The sequence below is a fragment of the Sapajus apella genome, unplaced genomic scaffold (genome assembly GCF_009761245.1).
Source record: "Sapajus apella isolate SASKATOON/1434 unplaced genomic scaffold, GSC_monkey_1.0 scaffold14, whole genome shotgun sequence".
Lineage (NCBI taxonomy): Eukaryota > Metazoa > Chordata > Mammalia > Primates > Cebidae > Sapajus > Sapajus apella.
The window spans coordinates 720,904-738,275 of NW_022436954.1; the positions used below are offsets into that span (position 1 = coordinate 720,904).

The 17,372-nt window shown below is 52.3% G+C and overlaps 1 protein-coding gene across 9 annotated transcripts in view; it reads left to right on the plus strand.

Annotated features, from left to right (window-relative positions):
• Window positions 1-17,372, plus strand: part of SHANK2 (SH3 and multiple ankyrin repeat domains 2) — a 687,472-nt gene that overhangs the window by 446,358 nt on the left and 223,742 nt on the right. For all 9 annotated transcript variants that reach the window (XM_032282493.1, XM_032282495.1, XM_032282494.1 and 6 more), the window contains one exon: window positions 9,707-9,782. In XM_032282493.1, the coding sequence (XP_032138384.1) occupies window positions 9,707-9,782 (76 nt within the window). The remainder of the gene's footprint in view (window positions 1-9,706; window positions 9,783-17,372) is intronic.

A 17,372-nucleotide genomic window follows, 5' to 3' on the forward strand; every position in this document is an offset into this window, starting at 1 on the left:
GTGGCTCCGGCCAGGGCAGACGAACCGAGGCTACCTGCCCCGGAGGTGTTCTGTGCTCATTTGAAGTCAGCCCAAAGGTCCTTGGCCACACCTCAGGGCCTGCTGTCTTTGTGATGGACACCAGAGACACCTGACCCCTGCACGTTCAGCGAGTGCCCTCCGTCTGGTCACTGTCACTGCCCTTTGACAAAAAGTAAGCCAGAAACGTCTGCGGCACGTGGTTCTCGTGTGGGGGGAGATGTTTGGAAACGCGGAGGGGACGTTACTTGGTTGTCACAGTGAATGCCAGTGTTTAGAGATCGGAGCCCTGCGGTGTCCAGGGCAGCTCACCGGGAGGAATGGGCCACCAAGCCAGGACCCCAGATGATGCCTGGGGTAAAAACAGCTTCCACCCAGCATGAGACAGACTGAAAGATGCCAAAGATGGCACTCTTCTGGTTGCAAGAAATACAGAGCTTGCCTGAGCTGGGCTACAGGAAGAAATGGACCTAGGGCTAAGGACACCAGGGCCTTTCCTGGTCGTGGAGGGCAGAAGGCATGGCCCTGCCTCCTGGGGCACTGGAAGCACGTCAGTCCCTTCACTGGTATTGTACGGTGACTGCCTCATTGCCCCAGCTGTGATATCCTCAGTGTAGGCAGGGAGCAGACCCTCCACCTCTACTCCACAGTCCCAGGGGAGGGTCTGATGATTGGCCTGGCCTGGCACGGGCGCCATCTCATGGCCCAGCCCTCTGTAACCAGGTCATGGAGTGAGGTGGTACAGAGGTGGTCAGGGACCAGGGCTTCCTCTCTGCAGAGGGTTAGGGGGATGCTTTCAGAGAGGGTTGCAGACCAGGAAGTCCAACCTGGGTTCCAGGACAGACAACAGTAGCCAGCATGACTTGGCGGCTTCCCTAGGCCAGGTGTTAGGGAAGGGATTGATTTAGAAGGGTGCGTTCACCTCGTCCTCACCGCAGCCCTGTAAACTCTGCTCTTGGTCCAGGGCACAGAAGGGAAGACTCAGGCTTGGAAGGAGGTTGTTTGCTGCCTGGAGTTATGTAGCTAGTGAGAGATTTAAGCTTGAACTTGTCTTGTCTAAAGGCGGAGTGTCGTATGTCCTTCCTGCCTCCGTGTGTCCACGTGTGTCTCATGAGAAGCAGGCACCGTTGCCCGTGGAACGTGGCTGGAATGTAAAGGGGTCAGTGTGCTCACCGGACCCTCTCCTCACCTCCTCACCTCTCGCCTTTATTTATTTATTTTATTTTTTTTTTTTGAGATGGAGTTTCACTCTGTCGAGTGCAATGGCAACGCCTCAGCTCTCTGCAACCTCCACCTCCTGGGTTCAAACAGTTCTCCTGCCTCGGCCTCCCAAGTAGCTGGGATTACAGGTGCCTGTCACCATGCCCAGCTAATTTTTATATTTTTAGTAGAGACAGGGTTTTCCATGTTGGCCAGACTGGTCTCGAACCCCTGACCACAGGTGATCCGCCCGTCTCGGCCTCCCAAAGTGCTGGGATTACAGGCATGAGCCCTGCGCCCAGCCCCACCTTCTGTCTCTTAGTTCCATAGCCCACCTCCTCCCAACTGTCCTTGAAGATAGCTTTTGGCCTTTCAGAGACTTAGTAAATTTCTTTGAGAATATTCCTCTCATTTCCTTTTCCAGAATCAGTCAAAGCCAAGGATCAGGGGCCGTTGGAATCTCCCCGGATGCCCCATCCTGGCTTCCTTGCCAAGCTGTGTGGCATCCTCTCTCCAGCGGCTCTGCTTAAAGGGCTATTTTAAATGCTGACAGTCTGAAGCTTGTCATGCAATCTGTCACTGCCTCTCCCGAGTCCCAAAAGGTATATGAAATGGGATTTCTAGGTTTGGCCTTTTTTATTTTTCCTTTCAGTGTAGATTTTTCTAGGCCATACTCAGAAAACAGCTTTCAGGCCCCGCACACTTAAATGCTGCATGTGTGAGGTGCCTGGACCCATGGCCCTCTCCTGGGACACAGGGTGAGTCGCCTTACACCCAGAGAGATGTGTCAGGTTGACAAGATCAAGAGCCTAAGGAGCCGTTTAGTTCCACTGACCCGCTTCACAGCTGAGAATGGGGGGAAGACCCAGAGAGGCAGAGCGAGGAGGTCACGCCCAGCCACCGCCCCGGGCAGGGCTGTGTCCACTGCCTCGGCAGTGGGGGCTGTAATAATTCATTGTCCTGTGCTGTATCTCCAACTTGCCACACTCAGACCCAAGGAGGTGACGTGGCCAATGTGGAATAGGAGCAAAGGGTCAGAGGGCACGTGGCCTTTACCCGTTCACTCACTTTCTGCAGGCGGTGTTGTAGGACCTGGAGAGCTAGCGCTGTGGTGAAAGGTGAGCTGGGAAGGAGCATTCAGGCAGAGTCGGGCGCACAAAGGCCCTGAGGCGTGAATGAGCTCCACCTGTTCGAGGGACAAAGAGGAGGCGAACACGGCTTGGGGAGCGGAGGAGGGGAGAGCGGTGGGAGATGAGAGGAGGGGCAGGCGGGGCCACGTGGCGTCCGGCCTGTGCCATTGAAGGCTGCACGGCCCGACCGGCAGACCCTGACCCGGCAGTGGATGAACAGATGCGCTCAGATGCAGATGTTCAGTGAAAGAGCAGAGTAGGGGACCAGGCTGCTGACCGAAAGAGCAGCCCTGACTAGCTAGCCTTGCCGGACTTTATTCAGCACACATGAAATGACCAAGGCTTTGAGTCAACAGGACTGAGGATAATTAACCTGGTCAGCCTCTCCGCAAGAGAGGCGTCCTGCCTGCGAATGATCAAAGGTCGTTTTAGGACCACATGAGTACACGAGCTATTTAGATAAACTCCCCCACATTCCTGGTCATTTGCTTTTCTGCTATCAACTCAAGGTAGAGAGGATTAGGCTACCTTCAGCCAAACCTTTCACTGAGGCCATGCAAATCCCCCAGCCTTTCAAGAAGGTCTGTGACTATTTCCTATAACTTTATCTTTAATTCCTCTTACAACTCCTTCCACCACCCTGACTGAACCCCTGCAGAAGGCAGCTTGAACACGGCTCTGATGACATTGGGAAGCCACTGGAAAATGTGACGCAGCAGAGTTGAAAATCACCTGACTTACATTTTTTAAAAGCTCATTCTGTTTGCTCTGTAGCGTGTGGATCGGTGAAGGGAGGAGCAGGTGTGGAAGTGGAGAGACGAGAGGTTACTGTCCAGGCACAAGAGCATGGTGGTTCAGACTAGAGTGGAGGTGACTGCTGGGCTCCGTGTGTGTGCAGCACTACAGACAGTGCTGAGCCCCTGTTATATGAAGCACTGATCCCCGTGCTGACCAGGAGGGAGACCTGGTTGGAAACTCGGTTTGGACCTCAGGAAGTGTCTCCATGGTTAAGGAAGCAGACGATAAGTCAATACTTCTTTCCTGGATGTTGGTTTCTCCACCTCATTTATCACAGGCAGAGGGGTCTCCTCTGAGGCGCATACAGTGTGTGCTGCTATGCCGTGTTCTGGCCGTGCTTAATGGGATCCATTTCCATTGTCTGGCAGGTGGTTTTCTCCTTTTCCCCTAGAAAGTCTAGGCATTCTCTCAGATGAGGCCAAACTCAGCCTTTGCCTTGATTTTGTCTGATCTTCCCTCCTATACTTGCTAGGACAATTTTGGTTGCTAGTGACAGAAACCCAGCTCTGCCCGGGATGTACTGGCCCACAGGATGGAGAGGGCCATGCTGGTATCAGTCAGCTTGCCCTACATAAAGCTGCAGTAACAAGCATTCCCCTTGGCCGGTCTGAGTGTAGCAGTGTTTACAACTCCTTAAACACAACCAGTTACAAATTTCATTTGTTCCTTCTCCATTCCCACTGCTTCCCCTGACTAGCCCTAAAAAAAACAACAACAACAAAAATTCCCCAATCTCTGTGGTTTGGAACAACAAAGGCTTCTTTCTCATTCACGCCCTATGCCCATCATGCATCAGCAGAAGGTTACTTGGAGACCCAGGCTGATAGAACCACCAGCTTCTCAGATGCATTGGTGGCCTTGCCCAAGGTCAAAAAGACAGTGCCAGCGGGCAGAGGCCTTGCATTTGATGTTAAAACCTTCAGCCAGGAAATAACGTAAGTCAATTCGTCTCAAAATTCACTGGCCAAAAGTAAATTCAAGGGTCTACTCAACCACAGGAGGGCCAGAAATAGTGTCTGCCGCATACCTGCTGGTGGAAAGCCACAGGTATTTAATCAGTAGCCTCAGCGACCACCACAAGCCACGATCTGGGGACTCCTGGCATCAAGGTCTTTTGTGCCCACCTCTCCCTGCCCCAGCCCTTGGTTCTGCCTTCCGCCATGAGCTGGCTCCCTCCCTGTGCTTTGAATGGTGGCCACAGCCTGTGTCCTTCCATAGCGTCTCTAAAAGGAAGCCAAGACCACCTTCCTCACATTCAGACTCTGGAACATCTCAGAAAAAGGCCACCTGGCCTTGCATGGGCCATGGGTCAGTTGCTGCTAATGACAGGGCCCAGGAGAGCCCAGCAGGATCCCAGACCACACCCACATGTGCACCCCTGTGTGCCGGGTGCTCTCCTCAGCTCCTGAGGGGCAGCCTCGGCCAGGACCTTCCTAGGGTGAAGGGAAGCAGCTGTGTCTCCAGGGAAGCTTTGCAGCCATGGCAGATTCTCAGCCACGTGGTGCAGCAATGCAAACTGTTAAATGCATCACTGCATCATTGCTAGCTCTTTCCATTGCAAACAGGAAGCCAAGTCTTCTTGTACCACAAAGGATATGCATTTGGTTTTTACAAGCGAGAAGCCGGGAGTGGCTGTGTCTGGGGTTTCCGGCCATGTCTCTAAGGCAGTCACCTGTCTCTCCAGGTCTCTCTGTCCCTGCCCTCCTTCTCTCCCTCCCTCTGTGGCCTGAGGCATGGGAACCCCAGCAGCAGGAGTAGGGCCACATTGTCCCCCCTGGGGTCTCAGGTCCCTCCCCTGAGCCTGTCACTCACTGAGATCAAAGGGACATTCCAGCCGGGCTCCCATGGCAGCTACTGGAGCCCAGGGCTGGGGAGGCAAGTGGGGAGGGATCTGGGTGGCCTCACCTGACCACGTGGTTGGAACTGGGAAAGGGCTTGTCCCACAGAAGACAGGGAGGACGTGGCCAGCAGGGTGAGCAGGTGCATGGACAGCCTTAGGTGTGGTCGGCCCTGAGGCAGCCTTGACCTTGGACTCAGGCACCTGGGAAGCTGACCTCTCTGCAGCGGGAACAGCCAGCCTCCTCTGTTGTCACAGGCACACAGGGAGGCTGGTGTGGCCTCTGACCTGTTCCTCCCCTCCTCTGCCTCAGAGTGTTTTATTTGTGACCCGCATTTTCACCAGTGAGGTGCAGTGAGCCTTGGGAAGGGGCAGCCCAGCAGCCCCTGCTTTCCAGCGCAGTGCACTGCAAGTCCCAGGGGCCAAGCCTGGACGTGACATGAGGTGTACACTGTAACACCGCAGGCAGGGTCCCAAGGGCCATCTAGCGCACCCTGCTCTTTCCAGGTCAGAAACCGAGGCTGCTGAGGGCACCTCCACAGGACGTGGCAGAGTCAAGAAAGCCACCTGGATTTATGTGGGCTGCTCATGAGATGCCACCTCCCAGGAACCCTATATGGGTGCTACCCCCGGAGGCTGCTTGGCAACGGGCTCTGCCACTTCCTGGCTGGGTGACCTGAGGCAACTCACTGAAACTCTCTGAGCCTCCCCCTCGTCACCCATAAACCAGACACAGCAGCATGACTGAGCTCAGACAGGTGAAGCACACACACCTAGAACACTGTGGCCCCCGCTGAGTGTTCCAGAACGCTATGGCCATTGGTTGCTGTCAGCACCATTTGTGGAGGCACAGCGTCTGGGGTCAGGGGCCCACACTGCTGCTCACAGACTGTGTGACCTTGAGAGGCCACCTTGGGAGGCAGAGGTTTCTAATCTGACATACGACCATGACAGCATTAGTTAACCTAACATAGCACTTTCAACACGCCATGCGCGCCGTTCTAATGTCTTACACATTTGACTCCTCCGTTGTTCCCCTTTGAGGAGGGACTTTTACTATTGTCATCATTTTTAAAGATGAAATGATGAGGACTTGGAGCCAGTAAGTGGCAGAGCTGGGCTCTGAATCGAGCCAGCCTGGCCTCGGAGCCCGCATCCCTCATCATTGCACTCTGCTACTTCCATCAAACAGGGACAAGAAGTCTGCTTACCTTGGTATGTTGTGTGAGAACCACATCAGGGTAAAGACTCACTTTTAATGAAATGAGGTCATTTAGCAGAGCATTCCACACCTGACAGCACATACATGTGTCTTCTGCTGCCGTGATGATGATGATGATGACAGTGATGATGGCAATGATGATGATGGTGAAGAAGATGATTGTGGTGGTCATAGTGGTTGGTGATGGTGGTGAGGATGGTGGTGAAGAAGATGATGGTGCTGGTGATGATGGTGATAGTGGTGACGATGATGGTGGTGATGGTGATGGTGAAGAAGACGACAATAGTGATGAAGAAGGTGATGGTGTTGGTGGTGATAGCGGTGATGATGGTAGCAATTATGGTGATGATGGTGGTGATGGTGGTGATGATGGTGAAGAAAATGGTAGTGATGATAATGGTGGTGATGATGGATGGTGGTGGTGATAATGGTGATAGTGGTGATGGTGAGGAGAGTAGTGATGGTGGTGACGGTGGTGATGGTGGTGGTGATGTGGTGATGGTAATGGTGGTGATGGTGGTGATGGTGATGGTAATGGTGGTGATGGTGGTGATGGTGATGGTAATGGTGGTGATGGTGATGGTAATGGTGGTGATGGTGGTGATGGTGATGGTAATGGTGGTGATGATGATGGTGATGATGGATGGTGGTGGCGATGGTGGTGATGATGAGAACAGTAATGGTGGTAATGGTGGTGATGGTGATAATGGTGATAATGATCATGTCCCTTAGGATCCCTTTCCTGTCTCTCAGGGCCATATCCCAGAGCCCAAGTATTAACTGTTTCTGGGAACTAGGGAACAGGGAAGTCCTGTGCAGTGGGATTCTTGCATGAAGCAGTCAGAGATAATGTCCTTTTAAAGGTTCCTTTTTCTTACAATTTTGATAGCAGAGGGGAATTTACTGTTTTTAATATCCTTACTGAGCCAACGTTAAAACTTGGTAAATGTTATGTTAGTCTACACCCTTCTTCTTTTGGTTTAAACTTTTGTTGGTCCATGAAATCCCCGTCTGGGACACACTGGCTAACTCACCTAGCCTAGAAATGGTTCCTTTACTGAAATGTTCTTGTCCTCTGGTAAACACACACACATGTACACACACACTCACACACACATTCCACCACACACTCTCCTCTCTGCTTCTGGACCCTGGCCTCTGATCTCAGCCAGGATCCTGCACCAGTCAGCTGGTAGCGCCCAGCAGTTCCCTAGACAACCGGCGAAGAGCTGTCACATGGGGTTTTAAGGAGCAGAGGCAATTAAGAGTAATAATAGCAATTAACAGCCAGTCCCTGTGGCCCTTCATTGGTATCCTGAACTGCTCTGCTTAACCCCTTGGAAAGGTTCAAGTCTCACTTGTCCCTGCACATGCATGGCCTGACATAAATGTCACAGGGATTATCTAACTGTGTGCTCCCACCTCACAGTTACCCACGTACTGGGCCCCTCGCCCAGCCTGTGGAGGCTCAGCACCCTGGGACTCCTCCTTCACCTTATTCCCGGGATCCTGAGCCTAAAAAAGCAGAGCCTGAGGCCCTGCCCTGCTGAATTCTTCTAATCCCTGTACTCTGGGCATGGGCGTGCCTGCCAGGCGCACTTCATAAATGATGATTGGAATTGGACACGTGCGAGATGCTGGATGCCAGGGAGGAGGGGGACACAGGTGTGTCCCCTGGAACATATTTGTTCCAGATGCCAAGCACAGGGGAGGTGTGTGGAGCTTGACTGGACCGATGCTGGCTTGGGGGGGTCCCTGTGCACCGTGGCCGATCTGATGGAGTATACTGCGTTTTTATCTGGTAATCGTGCAATGTGTCTTTTTGGTTGTACAAGGAAGGCTCCGACGGCCCTAAGCAAGGCTTTGAGGAGTGCCATTCAATGGAGTGTAGGGCAGAGGGTGCCTCTGGCTGCACTGGAGGGGCCTGCAGGGCAGAGTGGGCACCACTCCCTGGGTGGCCATGACAGTTAAACGGTTGAATAGCTGGGCCTAGTATACAGTAAGTGCTCAATAAGTGTCAGTGATGACGATGGAGATGGTGTTGATGTGGCTGTTCAGGGAATCCTGTTGTTTTGTAGAAGTCTCAGATGTTTGTGGGGAGAAGCATGGAGGGGGTGGAGACAGCTGGGAGTGTCCTTGTGGAGGACCCATCCGCCCTGCACAGGTGGGACACTGCTAAGGCAGCGTTAGCCGCCGTAACAAATTAATCCAAGGCTGCAGCCTAATGTGGTAGAAATCTAATTCTTGCTCATGTAAGAGTACAGGGCACAGAGACCCAGCTATTGACTCCAGGGACCCAGAGGCCTCAGCATTGAGGTGGCAGAAGCAGGAAGAGAGAGTCAGGAGAGCACACTGGCTTCTAAAAAGCCTAAGCTTGGAAGGGACCACTCCCACCCTGCTTGTGCTCACATTCCAGTGGTGACATCTAGTCAGGTAGTCACATCTGGATGCAAGGGAGTCTGGGAAATGTAGTCCTGGACTCAACGCCTGCCTCCTTCCCCACCCCAAGGGGCACCAGCACGCTGCTAGGAACAGGAAAGGGTTCTTGGAGCATGTGCTTTTGGTGAACAGCTGGCTGCCTCTGGGCACGTGAAAGCTCCCTTGGTTTGCTTTTGAACTGCAAATGTGCATTTTGAGGTTTGAGCAAAGAAAAAACACATTCATCTCACAGTTTGGAATGGAGGAGGCTAACAACAAGAGTTGTAAACAGGTTGTTTACGGAGTTTAAATTAGAGTTGGGCCATCTTCCTGAAGTCAGTTGCATAATTTCTTTGAATGTTTTGTGGGGCTTAGGTAGGAGATCGTGCAGGAAATCGTGTTTGGGAGGAAAGTAACAGGAACTCGTGAGCTGCTATGTTTTATGCCTTTTTCTTCTTTTCCCCTCCCTCCAGCGCCGAGCTATCTATTAAATCTAATTGCATTGCTCATATCATTTCCCATGAAATTTATGTCTCAATCTGCTGAGTAAGGGGAGCAAGCAGAGGACTTAATTAGAAACGTTAATCACGTGGGTTTGGCGCTTTTTTTTTTTTTTTTTAGGAGAAAGGAACTATTATCAGGAAAATAACAATAAATGTTCTTTCTTTCCCCGAAAGCATTTTTCTGCAGGTTTTCAGTGTTGCTGGAAGGCTCATCAGCACCACACAGAATGCTGTTCTCGTGGCTTCTGTGAGCCGAGAGAGCCACGCTCTTGTGGCCTGAGCTGGCCCTCTCGTCTTTGCAGGCTGCTTTCTCCTGCCTCCCCTGTGAGCTGAGGCCCACAGGACTCTGCCTCCCTTGGGGAGTAGGGCTTCCCACTCTTCAGTAGTCAACATTGGGGTGCACATGCATTCCCCAGATTTTACAAAGTTGGGCCCCAGCACCAGGCCTCATTTTCCTCCAGGACAGCGCATCTCACATTTGAGGGAGTACGGGAGAGGGCCACAGGCCTCCTGTGGTCTGGGTTCGGTGTTTGGGGACCGTGACTTTTCTGAATAGTGTTTCTCTTCCCTCTCTGTACAGAAACCCGTGCTGACCGCAGCAAGAAGCTCTTCAGGCACTACACCGTGGGCTCCTATGACAGCTTCGACACTACCAGGTGAGACGCGCTGTCTCCTCCAGGACCCTCTGGTCGGAGCTGCTCATCTGTGCTGCACACGCGCTGGGCCCCCTTGCATGCAGCTTTTGGGCCCCTCGGGCCTGCCTCCTCCTGTGTATTAGCAGGCTGGGACCGTGGAAGCCCCCATCTCCCGGAGCCCCTGCCTGAGAGGTAGACTTGGTGTTGCCTGTGGCTTGTATCCAGCCAGACCACACCTGTGTGGTGGCCCCAGGGAGAGGGCAGGCTGGCATTGTTTTCGCGAGAGCATGCAAATGTCAAGGATGATGGCAGTGGGCCTCTACGCAGTATCAGGGTAGCAGCATCCCCCAGAAGAGTATTTCGGATGCCTCAGATCTGGGTTTCCACCTCCTCTGCGGTCCCTGTCCACGCCTGCCGCTTCTGCTTAGGTGGAATGGCTGTGAAGGAAGGAGGCGGACGTGCCACCAGGCAGCCGATCTCCTAAGCACAGCAGGTTTGGGTTCATCTGGTGTGTGGAAAGAGCCGTGCACCTTTGACACTGTGACTGGCACAGGCATGCAGTTGGATTTTTCTGCAGAAACCACTCCTGTGTGGCACCGGCTGTAGGGACATCCGTGGGTCTCTGTGCCCCTCTGCCTGCAGGGGAGGTTGAGGCTGGAGGTTGTCCTGCTGGCCCCACATGTGGGGAAAGGCCCCTCTGTGTGGGGAGCCCTGGAGAGAGGGTTCTTCATGGATATTGAAGCTCAACACGGGGCAGCGTGTGAGGCAGAAAAGAGAAGGAGGGGCAGGTGCAGACTCCAGGGAAGTTAATGTCCTGCACCTGGCCCTGCTGGTTGAGGAGCCCCTTCTCAGAAGCTGACCACACCCATCTCCTCCATAGGTGGTCCAGGCTGGAGAAGGGCCCCAGCGCCCTACCCTGGTTCTTCCCTGACCTCCAGGGTGTCTGTGATCAGCAGCCCAGGTGCCTTCCCTAGACTCTCACCTGCCTACAGAGGGATCCAACCTGGGTTGGCTGATTGCTTTGGTTTTATTTTTGTCTGTTTTGATTGAGGTAAAATGTACATAACCTAACCACTTTAAAACGTTCAGTAAGGTGGCGGTTAGTACGTTCACAACACTGCACAGCTATCCCCACTATCTGCTTCCAGAACATTTTGTCACCCATTAGCAGTCACTCCCATTGCCCCTCCCCGGCCCCTGGCACCCATCCACCTGCTTCTGTCTCCAGGCTCTACCTACCTCGGTGCTGCGCGTAGTTGGAATCCGCCGCTACGTGGCCTTTCGTATCTGGCTTCTTCCACGCTGCATGGTGTTTTCAAAGTCCATCCACACGGTGGCACACACCAGCACTTCATTCCTTCCCCGCCCCCAGTTTTTTCTTACTGTGGTGAAATACTCGTAATATAAAGCTTCCTGTTCTGACCATTGTAAGTGAATCACTAGTTTGGTGGCATCAAGAACGTTCACAGTGTCGTGCAGGCGGCACCACCATCCAGCTCCAGAGCCCTTTTGTCTTGCAGAGTTGGAGCTCTGTCTGCATTAATGCAGGCTCCCCACTCCACCTCCCTCAGACTCCGGCCCCCGCCTGTCTACTTTCTGTCTCTATGAATTTGATGACTCTAGGAACCTCAGATGAGTGGAATCCTTGCATATGCATCTTTCTGTGAGCAGCTTCTTTCACTGAGCATAATGTCTTCCAGGTTCATTCATGTTGTCGCGTGTCTGGATTCCCCTCCATTTTTGGGGGTTGAATAATGTTTCGTTATATGGATGGACCACATTTTGCTCATCCTTTCTTCTGTCGGTGAGCACAGGCTGTTTCCACCTTTTTGCTCTTGTGAAGGGTATTGATTGCCGTTAATATTTGCATGCAAGTATGTGCGTGCACTTAGGAGCAGAATTGCTCATTGGACTCAGTTAGAATGCTGACCTGTCCCGGCCACTTCTCCCATAAATGAGGTGTGCTGTAACAGGCATGCCATGGCCAGGAGAGGAGCCGGGACCCCTCCAGGGAATGTTGCAGACTTTCCAGGTCTTGCTACACTCATCCACTTTTTGACCTTGAAGCCCAGGTATGATCCATGGCCTGGCCATGAACACAGCCCCAAAAGGCAGCTCAGGGGCTTCTCCTGATGGGTCTTTATTTGGCCAGATGAAACATTTCTGCAACAGCAGAAGAAGGCTGCCTGTGGAAGTGGACCCTGGGCAGGTGGTCATAGTCAGTGGGCCTCTCACGCTGTGATAGGGTCTGCACAATGGTCCATAGTGCCTGAGGCTCCCCACAGAGGAGCAGAGGAAGGACCTGCCTGGGAACAGAGATATCTGTGGACCAGGCTGGCTGGGGCCATGTAGCAAAGATGTAGCACGTCGCTAACAGCAGGACCAGACTGCACCAGGGACATGGGCTTCAGTTCAGCCAAGAGAAGACATGCAGAACTATTGTGGCTGTTCAGGCTGCCTCAGGAGGTGATGAGCTCCCCACCACTAGACAGCCAAGCAGAGCAGGGGAGCAGGGGATTCTCTTGCCAGAATGTCACAGAACATCAGACTGGATGACCTCCAAGATCCCCGCCAACTCTTCATCCCGGTTTGGCGTCCAGACAAGGCCTTTTGTTTTACATGTGTATTGAACACTTGCTCTGCCAGGAGCTGGGGCCTCACCTCGGAGAGGAGAAACATGCAGATCACACTGGGGCACACTGGTAGCTTCTAAGCAAATGGTGAAAAGCTCCAGCCTTGAGGAGAGTTAGGAGTGAGCCCCAGCGCTCCTGTGGTAAGGGATCAGACAAGCTGTGGGCCTCGTGCTACCCTATGTTTCAGTGAAAGAAACAAGAGGCATAACAGCACTCCTTATCCACCCCTCCCATGCGCCAGCCACCCTGCATGGAGCACACCCCTGGTCAGAGCTGAGCCCCTCAGTGACCTGGTAACACAGTGTTACATTCCACCTGCTGGAGGGACACTGATGGAGCGAAAGGAAGGCCAAGTTAACAAGTGTCTGAGCCCGGGAATGAGGCCTGATCTGCAGGCAGGAGAATCCCCTGTCTCCTAAAATCCCTGAGCCCCTCCGGCAGGAGAAGGAGAGGCCTTCCTCATGTTCTTTCTGGAGCTGTCCCCGACCACCATGGCTGCTGAAGCTGACCTCCACCTCCACACACTCCCCCACATGCCATCTGTGCTGTATCTCTCACAGTGAGGATGGTACTGCTCAAAGCCAGCCTGGGTTGAGGGAAACTGATGAGGAGGAAGGCCAGTGTTTTGGGGGTGACAGAGTCAGCACCTCCCGAAGCATCGTTGGGAGACATGCTGTGTGTGGATGGAATCCGTCACTACGTGGCCTTTCATGTCTGGCTTCTTCCACGCTGCATCATGTTTTCAGAGTCCATCCACACAGTGATACAGACCAGTACTTCACTCCTTCCCCACCCCCAATTTTTTCTTATTGTGGTAAAATACACGTAATATAAACTTTCCTATTCTGACCACATTTAAGGGAATCACTGGCTTAGTGGTCTTAAGACATTCACGATGTTGAGCAGCCAACACCACTGTCCGGCTCCAGAGCTCCTTCATCTTGCAAAGTTGCAACTCTGTCTGCATTAATGCAAACTCCCCACTCCACTTCCCTCAGACTCTGGCCCCCACCTGTCACTCCATGAATTCAGGGATTCTAGGAACCTCAGTTGAGTGGAATCCTGACGTATTCAGGATGATGGTGTTACCTTGGTTAACCCTCCACCATCTGAGCTGGTTCATGACAGGTGGAGGGGTAGCCTGAGGGAGCCCACCCCACTCAGGATCAGCAGAATTGGCCTCTACCAGACTGTGAACCTGTGAGTGTGGCAGCATTGACAGGGGGACGGGCAGTGCTCACGGAGGGTGGGCAACATGGATGGAGGGTGGTCAGTGAGGGCAGAGAGAGGGCAGTGTGGAAGGAGGGCGGGCAGCCTGGGAGCTTGTGGACAGAGATGAGTAGGTCTTGCACAGCCCTGTGACGCTGGACTGGCATAGCTCTGGAGTGGGCATGGAGTGAGCGGCTGACCGCCAGCTTCTCCAATAGAGCAGAAGGCACGTCTGCAGGCCATGGTCGCCAAAGCGTGGGCATGGAACAGCCTGTAGCTCCCAAGCCCTCACTGGCATTCATGTTACAAGTAGCCTAATGAGCAGCAGAAACCTGGGTGTGGTGCCAGCCCCTTGGGCCAATTATCCACTGTAGGCTGTGGGGTCACAGTCTGGGCAGATGGTGCGGGGCTGAGGCTGTCCCGCCACAGATGCAAGTGTAATGAGAGAAAATGCCATGGGAAGTGAGACTCAATGGAGACATTTTCTGAATCAGTCAGGAGGTTTCTCCCCTTCCCACCTCCTCTTATGTCAAAAACTGCTCAGATTCTCAGAGCTGGAGAGCCGAATGTTAAAATACACCAGTTCATTAGAGAACATATTCAGCTGTTCCAGCCGATTCCCTCCCTGGGATTCCCCTCCACTCACCCGGAAAACAGTGAGAGAAGGATCTAGAAATGGCCACATTAATCAGGGTCAAATAGTAGAGTTCCTAAGGGAACTTCTACTCGGGACTTTACAGATATTTCAATGTCATTTTTAAAAACGTGTCTCCACTCAGGGAATGGGAATCTTAAGTTCCCACTCCTCTTTAACCAAATACCCAGTCTCATGATGAGACACACCCAGGAGAAGCCTACTTGGTGGGATTGGAGAGAACTCAGGGTCTCACTTAAGGCTGAACAGACTCCATTTATACAACCATCCTTCTAGCTATCCACTCACTCAGCCATTTATCTATCATTCATCCATCCACCTGTTCATCTATCCACCCAGCCACCTGTCCACCCATCCATCTATCCACACATCCATCTATCCTTCCATCCATCTATGCATCCATCCATCCATATGTATCTCTTCATCCATTCATCTACCCATTCATCTCTCCATTCCCCCATCCATCCATCTGCCTACCCACCCATCCATCTACCCATCCACTCATACATCAGTCTATCCATCCACCCATTCATCTGTTCATTTCCCTATCTGCCCATCTGCCTACTCACCCATACATCTACCCGTCCATTCCTACATCAGTCTATCCATCTACACATTCATCTCTCCACTCCCCCATCCATCCGCCTACCCACTCATCCATTCATACATCAGTCCATCCATCCACCCATTCATCTGTTCACTCCCGCATCTATCCATATGCCTACCTACCCAACTATCTACCCATCCATTCATACATCAATCTATCCATCCACCCATTCATCTCTCCACTCCCCATCCATCCATCTGCTTACCCACCCATCCATTCATACATCAGTCCATCCATCCACCCATTCATCTGTTCACTCCCGCATCTATCCATCTGCCCACCCACCCATCTATCTACCCATCCATTCATACATCAATCCATCCATCCACCCATTCATCTCTCCACTCCCCATCCATCCATCTGCCTACCCACCCATCCATTCATACATCAGTCCATCCATCCACCCATTCATCTGTTCACTCCCCTATCTGTCCATCTGCCTACCCACCCATCTATCTACCCATCCATTCATACATCAATCCATCCATCCACCCATTTATCTCTCCACTCCCCATCCATCCATCTGCCTGCCCACCCATCCATTCATACATCAGTCCATCCATCTACCCATTTATCTGTTCACCTCCCCATCCATCCATCTGCCTACCCACCCATTCATCCACCCACCCACTCATACATCAATCCATCCATCCAGCCATTCATCTCTCCATTCCCCCATCCATCCATCTGCCTACCCACCCATCCACCCACCCACTGCATTCATCTATCCATTGTGTTTAACCAATATTTATCAAGACCTGACTATTTGGGGAGCTGAGGATATAGAGATAAACAACAAGCACATTCTTTGACCTCATGTAGATGACAGTTTAATTAGTAAAGCTAAACAATAAAGGTAACAAATAAAGCAGAGGATCTCACTTTGTAGTTAATGCTATGAAGCAGATGAGTGCTGTCATAGAGTCCTGGGAGGTTGGGTCATGCCAACTTTATGTAGGGGTGCCAGGGAGGAGTGTCTTCCTGAGGGAGTGACTTTTGAGTTGAAACCCAAAAGACTGAGGAAGAATCAGCCCTCAAGAGAAGGCTCAGCAAGTGCAGAAGCACTGGGGTGATGAGAGGATTCCACATTGCAGGAATGGCCGTGGCCTATGAGAGAATAGAGGCGGTAATGTCACAGAAAGACCTCGTGCCTCGTGAAAGGAGTTTGGGTCTTCTCACACTTGCAGTGGAGGCATTGGAGGGCATTAGGCAGAAGTGGCATCATCTGAATCACTTTTCTGGAGGAAACCAGGTGGCAGGACAGATGGAGACCAGCAAGGAGCCCATTGCCACCATCCAGGCCAAGCAGCAGTGGTGGTTGGGGCTGGTGGAGGTGATGGGGTGGAGAGGTGGATGAATCCAAGGGGTAGGGTGAACTTAGATTGGATAGGGGCGTGGACATGGGGGTGAGAAGGAGCACAGAGGGCTTAGCTCACCTTCTCTTGGGTTTTGCAGGGAGGAGCTCCCAGGGGTACATTCTTACTGAGAGCAAGGTCTGCTCAAAAGGAACACATCCGTAGACACTACTCAGGCAAGGGTCTAAGAAGGTCCTGAGAATCTGTTTTTTGTTCTCCCTAAGAGAAAATCAGTTTTCTTTTAGAGAGTGAATTAGAAGGGTGGTAAAGTATGCCTGTTCACGACTGAATATCCACTGTCCACAGCTACTTATTTTCATGGCTTTCGAGTCTCACAGCCCAATTTTTATCTTTTTTAAATCAGTAATAAGAAATACATATACTTGGGCAGAGCTCAGTGATTCATGCCTGTAACCCCAGGACTTTGGGAGGCCGAAGCAGGTGGATGATGAGGTCAGAAGTTCGAGACCAGCCTGGCTGATGTGGTGAAACCTGTCTCTACTAAAAATACAAAAATTAGCCGGGCATGTTGGTGCATGCCTGCAGTCAAAGCTACTCAGGAGACTGAGGCAGAATTGCTTGAACCTGGGAGGCGGAGGTTGCAGTGAGCCAAGATCATGCCACTGCACTTGAGCCTAGCAACAGAGTGAGACTCTGTCTCCAAAAAAAAAAGAAGAGAAAAGAAAGACATATACCTGGTTAAAAAAATTCAAGATGTGCAGGAAATTGTTACAGTGTGAAGAGTAGGTCTCTCCCATCTTTGCCTTCTAGTCCCAAGTTCTTCTCCCTAGAGAGAATCTCTGTTGCAGGGTTCCTGAGGATCTTTCTAGAGACGGACCCTGCAAATAGAACCTGAAGCATTCTAAAGAGCCTGCGAAATCATCGGTCCGGAGTTTTCTCTCTGGCTTTCCGGCTAAGTCACTGTGCAGCCTCAGACAGCTCACCTCCCCTCTCTGAGTCCGGCTAAGTCACTGTGCAGCCTCAGGCAGCTCACCTCCCCTCTCTGAATCTTTGGCTAAGTCACTGTGCAGCCTCAGACGGCTCACCTCCCCTCTCCGAGTCTTTGGCTAAGTCACTGTGCAGCTTCAGGCAGCTCACCTCCCCTCTCTGAGTCTGGCTAAGTCACTGTGCAGCCTCGGACAGCTCACCTCC